Here is a 7199-nt window from a genome sequence, read left to right as displayed (position 1 = left end):
AAATTCTGCACTGACTTTGTCAATGGAAAAAGATTATTTTACTGTTTGAAGGCTCACAGTGTCCTCAACTCTATAGCAGGGGCTTTCATAAATCTCATGAGGTTTTTGAAATGGTGAGAAATGGATGGACCAGAATCCATTGGCACAAGGCTCAAAGGTTTGGACCCACTCAGTGACATTTCTTATTGATTTATTATTCGTGTCATGAAAAAATGCACCTGGAGTTTTTTCAGACAAGGAAAGAAGTTCTTTGTGGTGCAAAATGAGAAAAGAAAACAGAAAGAGAGACCACCACTAGCATTATAACTTCCGATTTCTTGGGCAGTGAATTTCATGTGCTCACCCTCCTCATGGGAAACTTGGTCATGTAGAGAGGAAAGGAAAGAAATCTCAGTGACATCACTGTTCATCTATCATGGACACTGCAACTAACTTGAGTTAGCTGTTAAACAAAGGAATATGAATCAGTACAAGAACTGAAAACCTAAATAATGTGACCTAAAGGGTATTCAGTGAGAAACATTAAAACATCTATTCCAACCCACATGTGATGTTCTGTTCATTATGTGATGGGCTGACAGATTTGACTCCATGAGAATGTTATAGGCCAGGCTATAAGGGAAATGACTAAACAGATTCCATTTTGTGCTGAAACTCCATGTTATGTAGGAAATAAGTTTCTCCCATGGGAATACCCTGCCTCTGTACCCATCCTAAGTTACTTAGTGTGACATGTTTAGCAATACACAATGACAATTCTTATGTAATAAAATTTGCTCTCTTTTGATCCCTATTGCTCCTAACCAATGTACCATGTAAACGGTAATTGTGTGGATGTTAGTAACCATTCTTTAGTTTGTACCTAGGTGACAAAATTCCCCCTCTGTTGGTGATCTCATGATGTTAGTTTTTAATTTTGAATCATATAAACAGACACTTATGATTGATGTGATTTTTGGCATAAGAACCCCTACAACCCTATGGTTGGGGCTCTTCTCCCAATAGCCATGTTTTGGGGCATTGTGTGAGACAGTCAGTCAGCCGGCTTAATAAAGGCTCTCAAATTTGGACTTCTCAGTGGTGATTGGTCTGTTCTTAAGTTGTGCCCCATAACAATCATATGAATCATTCAAACATATCAAAAGCACAGCTGATAACAACAGGCTGAGTTCCCACCACCCAACATTGTCAAATCAGCAACACCAGAGTCCTGACTCCAGTCACTATGATTTCAGCAAATAATACACATATGCCCAAAGCCATGCTTGATGTATGACCTTGTTTCTTCTCATTCCCTCACGGTATCAGGACACTAATGTGAAAAATACAAATACCCTGTATTTTTTATAGTTTTTGGTATTATTCTTCTTAAATAATTGATTTTTTTCATTTTAAAAAGAAGCTGAAAATAAACAGGATTATACTGTGCATGCTGTTTCATTGGAACTTTCTATGTAACATAGATTTAAATCATGTTTACCTTCATTTCTATTTAGCTGTTTTTAATTACCACAGTGATGAGCTGTATTATTATAGCATAATTCATTTCTCCATTCATTGCCTCACTGGCAAACAGTGCTGTGCTGGTTTATTGATCCTCCCAGGAGTCAGAGTGAGATTTCAACCACAATAAATAGGTGGAGACAGTGTGTGTGTTAGTGGCTAATTACAGACATTTTATCATTAGTGAACTGAATATTTTCAAGTGTTCATCAGTATATTTCACTGAATCTTACCTCATTTGGCATGAACTTTTCTTTTAAATCCACAGTGATTTTGTACATTATTTCATACCAATGAATCAAGATGGCATTGTTACTTCATCCTACCAAGCTTTATCCCCAGTAAGTTCAAACATGTGAAATAACAGAGAAATATGAAAAGACGTGAATGATTGTAGAAAATTGCAAATAATCAGACAAAAGAAATGTTAGCTCTGGACAGGGTACCTTTGTGATGGTAACTCAAAACTTTCATTTCTATAAGAAATGTACTTTAACTGACTTGTGAGGAACCATCTCTAAGACAGATGATATTAGGATAAAGATAGACACAGCAGTTCTCGTGTTTAGAAAAAAGAACACAGAAAACATGAACCCACGAGTGTGTTTCCTCTTTATTTCCAAATTAGCATTACAGCAAATGGTTAGTGGATTTAAAACGTGTTAAGTAATGAAATTATTTTGATAACTTTCTCACATCAAAGGCAAAAACAAATCTCATTTGGAACCAGTTTCCAATGGGAAAGGCAATATTGTGAATCCTAGTGAGTCAAAATAGAGGTTTCAGTGTCCAAACAATTGAGAGGGACTGTGAGGGTGAAACGGAGTCATTAAATGACATGACAATGCAAATTTTTGAGGGCATCTTCTAAATACCGCGAAACATGTGCCAAAAGTGAATCATGAATGAAGAATTAATTTGCAATTTTTATAAGAAAGACTGACATTACAATCATATAAAGACCTTCTAGATGTTTGGAAATGTGAAATATTTAAAACACACATGTTTCAGGAAAGAGAAAACAAACAATTGATATTATGTGAAATGACTCTGAAATTCATAAAAGAAATGTAAAGTAAGTGAGTGCTACGTCACAGACTTTAGTTGGTTAGGGTATGTGAAAAGGTGTGGGGATGATGTGGAACACCAGGAACATGTACTGGGAAGGTACAAGGGAGGAGTGGGAATTATATCTCTTTGGAGCTTCCCAAAGTAGGAAGTTACCCTGCTATAGCCAGTGATTCCACCCCAGGTGTGTAACTAAATTTCATTTCTTTCCAAAGAATATTCAAACAAATATTCAATTCACAATAACAGATAAAGATACCAGTATAGCATCAACATCAGAAATGCTTCTTATTTTTAATATCACAATACATAATTTAAAAATCAGAGTTTGAAACTGAATAATTCCTGAGCACAACATACTTGATACTGAAGTATGGCATGAGAATAACACTAACACATGGGATTTCCTTATAAAATTTAAATTTTTCAAAGAAGTAAAAAAGAAATACATTTATGTAATATATAACCCTACAGAGTAAATAAAATACACTGTAGTCTTATAAAATGGCAGTTTCCTAGGACAATGATGATCAAATATTGGGTACATCAATGATATTTCTATCTCCATGGTTACTACACATCCTCCTTCTCTAGTGTCTTCTTCAAATCCTCCTCTGAAGCATGTGATTATATTCAACTCCCACCCAGGTAAAACACATCAGCAGATCCTCATTTCTCAAAAAATTAATATTCATGCATTTATATAATAAGTTAATCAGAAGTTCTTGGGACAGAATCTGGACATACTTTGATGCCACTATTTAGGCCACTACAGAGATGCAGTCTGGTAGATTCATGGAAAAGGTACATATCTATTGACCCAAGGAAGGGCACTCAGTTTTCTATCTGCAGCATCAAGTCCAGGAACAACACCTGTGTTTTGGTAGGCAGCTATCTCTAGGAAAAGGTCACCTCATGGAGGACAGGTACAATATGACTAGGGTGTAAACAGTTTTTATCTCAGAAGATTATGTTTTGCAAAGAACTGGTCTTTCAATTTCTTCCAATGTTATGACAGTCCATCACTCAGTCAGACATTGGGGGCATATGAAGATGAAATTCTCTTGGCTTCAATCAAAGAATAAGCTAGAAATATTAGCTAATGTCAGCAAAGATTTGCTTAAATTCCTTCCTGTCCCATTCACCTTCACCTACTTTTGTAAGAGTGAACCTGAACAAAGCTTGATAAAACTAGTACCCCTCCCTCAGGCCTGTTCTGTGAAGTCCAGGAAAGAAACTGTGTTTCAATAAGGAAATAATGGGTCCAAACCAAAGAGCTACACATAAAGCAAAGTCAGATTTCATGTTAAGTTAAAACGTGCATGTGCATTGTCATTACATTGTTTCATGATTTAAGATGAAGGTTGGGCCAGCGTATCAGGCATTCATGGCTCCCTAGGAATCCTGTCACTTCAGCTTACTCTAGAAAACACGTACAAAGCAAATGACTAATTATAGAAGAGAAGCTAGACTACCGATGAGCTTCCTCAAGGCCTCCTTTGTGTCTCTGTTCCTTAGGCTATAGATGAAGGGGTTCAGCATTGAAGGGACCACAGTGTACATCACTGAGGCCACGGCAGTCTTCCTGGAAGAATCAATCACTGCAGAGCTAATGTACACACCTGCACCTGTCCCGTAGAACAAGGAGAAAACAGATAGGTGAGACCCGCAGGTGGAAAAGGCTTTATGCTTTCCTTCTGATGAGGGCATTCTCAAGACAGAGGACACGATGTGAATGTAAGAGAAAATGATCCCAGAGAGAGGAAAGCCACCAAATATGCAAGTTTCAACAAATATCAGTTTGTTATCAATGAGGGTATCAGAACAGGCCAGGTTGATAACCTGAGCAAGTTCACAGAAGAAGGTGGGGATCTCCAGGTCTGTGCAGAAGGACAGCCGCAGCAGCATCAGGGTATTGAACAGGGCATCCACAATGCCAATGGAGAGAGATATCAGAAGCAGCAGGACACAGACGGTGGGGGTCATGATGGTTGTATAACTCAGGGGGTGACAAATGGCCACATAGCGGTCATAGGCCATAACTGCAAGGAGAAAATTTTCCAAGACTACAAAAACTATAACAAAGCAGACCTGGGAGAGGCAGCCTGTGTAAGTGATGCTCTGGTCCTGTGTTTGGATATTTAGCAGCATCTTTGGGATGGTGCTTGTACTGAAGCAGATGTCATTCAAGGAGAGACTAGAGAGGAAGAAGTACATGGGGGTGTGGAGTTGGGGATCAGAGCTGATGGCCAGGATGATGAGCAGGTTTCCCAGGATGGTAACCAGGTACATGGACAGGAACAGGCTGAAGATGAGGGGCTGCAGTGCTGGGTCCTCTGTCAGTCCCAGAAGGAGGAATACTGAAATATCTGTATCATTTCTGGATTCCATTTTGCTGATGAAGATTCTGATGGAAAGAATGGGGTGAAAAGATAATAAAATATTTGGATAGCTGCAGTCTCATTTGAGTTAATGATAGAAATGCAGATTCTTGATCCTTCATTGAGAGAAAAAGTGGGTGGACGACCAGTGGTCTCTGCCTCAGCAAGTCCTCTGGATGGCTCTGATGTACGCTGTGTTGAAAACCCATCCATTATGCACAATATATCCCTTTTGATTGGTTGTGGAATCAAGTGAATATTCGGATCTTTTCCTCTGTTTCTTTCTCCCCAGTCCTTCTCCACTCACATTCCCTTTGCTTCCCCTCCCTTTATATAAATATTTCTGGTGAATGCAAAATCTGTTTCACGCGCTGAGCTAAGTGCTTACATGGAAACAATTTCAAAGACATACAATTAATCAGAATCATCCTCTGATTTAAAAAAGTCATGAATGCAGGTTTGAAATCTGTCTTTTTCTAAAGCGATGTCTCCCTAAGTTTGGTTTCCTTCATAATCACAGTCTTTCCAAATTGCATATGTGCTTGTTCCTATGATCATCCCCATTTACTCATGAGGACACCTACATAAGGTGAAGTTATGTCATGGATGTGAGCTCTGCAGTGAGTACTTGGCCCAGTCAGCGTTTGAGCTCTGATATTATCAATGTTGCCTTGATTCTGAACCAAGCTCTCTAAATACCTCTGAATAGCACAGAACTAGCACTGTTAAATGATCACTCAGTTCTCATAATAACCCTTTGTAATAGTAATATTTTCTTCCTGACCAAAGCTTCTAGTCTTCCCCTGCCCTTCAAAGTGTGTCCCTCTCAGCCTGACCAGGACAGGAAGACCCAGTCTCAAACACTCATGTTTCTTAACTATATTTTAAAAAATGCCTTCATTCCTACTCATGAAATTTCTTGTAGCAGATGGACTGCATCCATTACGGTGGACCTGAGAAAACACCAGAAGGCTTCCTCCATGCTTGAAGATGAACAGACCTGCCTATGGAGATTAAGTCCTCCTGTAGAGCAATGGATTCTGAGGGAAACTTGCAACTCTGCATGTGACGTTCTCTCTCATCCTCGGGAGTTCTTCCCTTAAGATGGCAGGTGGCATTACTGATTTAAAAAAAAATTGACTCAATAAGAGGAAAAAGTGAAATATATAGACTTCGAAGAAAACATGAAAATAGAAACATTTTCCTCATCTTCATAAAATGTAAACTTAAAAGAAAACACACCCACCCTTACAAGACAGTCAGGGTTCTGCTAGGACGGTCTCTGTAGTACAGTGTCCTTTGTCACAGGGAGAGACAGAAGATGCTGTGACAGAATTCACCTCTTGGTGGGATACTGGTGTCAAGCACTCTTAATCTGTTCCAGACTCCACCACATGCTTTGTGAAAGGAACAAATACCTAGTTCAAGAGAAGCCTGGATGTTCTATTTCTACCACTGGAACTACAGGATTAATATTTTAACTAGCACAATTGGGGTTTTTACTTGGAAATATACACATAGATCCCACCATCATATTGAACACTTTGAATATATATGGATTTCATTCAATAACACATCAATGAACTTGAGAATACTTAGAGACATTTCATGTTGAGAAATGTATAAAACAAAGACACCCATCACAGTTCTGGTCTAAGGGACCCTAACTGTCTGTCTCTCTTTACTGTCATGGACTGTGACATGTAGCACTGTTTATTCCTCTAAAAGAAAGAATATACCAGGGCAACTGAGGAAAGACAAAGAAACAACACGAATATCAAGGAAGTGTTGAGTACATTGAAACAACTTCTGGAAACAATGGTCATGTAGAAAAATAAGGCAATATCAGTGAGACCAATATTATTCTGGTTTGGCCATGTGATAAAACATACCAGAATTATATTGAATTCAATAACGAATTCAATAAAGAATGAATTAGGTTTATATATAAGTAACACTTGCAGTATGCTAATATGGACTTTAGTTACCTGATTGGATTTAAGAGGACTGTTATTCAACATCTCACTAGGATATTGAAGATGGAAGATGTGGTCTCAGGAAATGCAGGCAAACTGAATGAGTCAGAGGACCCTGGTCAGGAAGACTCATCACAGAGAGGAGGCCCAGGTCTGCTTCCTGGCTGGGGCAGGGCTGCTGAGTGAGGTGGTCCCAGGCTGACTCTTGCAGTCTCTGTGTCCCTGGGGCTCAATATCCAGAGCTCCTCATTAGATCAGCTATTTTACTACC

At 38.8% G+C, this 7199-nt stretch overlaps 1 protein-coding gene across 1 annotated transcript; it reads right to left on the bottom strand.

The window, feature by feature from the left end:
- Positions 1-4023: 4023 nt before the first annotated feature.
- On the bottom strand, positions 4024-4962 carry LOC124975409 (olfactory receptor 7G2-like). Its single transcript, XM_047538151.1, has one exon. The coding sequence runs from the start codon at positions 4960-4962 to the stop codon at positions 4024-4026; it is 939 nt and encodes a 312-aa protein (XP_047394107.1).
- Positions 4963-7199: the final 2237 nt, after the last annotated feature.

The sequence above is a fragment of the Sciurus carolinensis genome, unplaced genomic scaffold (assembly GCF_902686445.1).
Source record: "Sciurus carolinensis unplaced genomic scaffold, mSciCar1.2, whole genome shotgun sequence".
NCBI lineage: Eukaryota > Metazoa > Chordata > Mammalia > Rodentia > Sciuridae > Sciurus > Sciurus carolinensis.
Note: the sequence above shows the minus strand (reverse complement) of the source record. Positions and strands in the feature narration are given on the sequence as shown.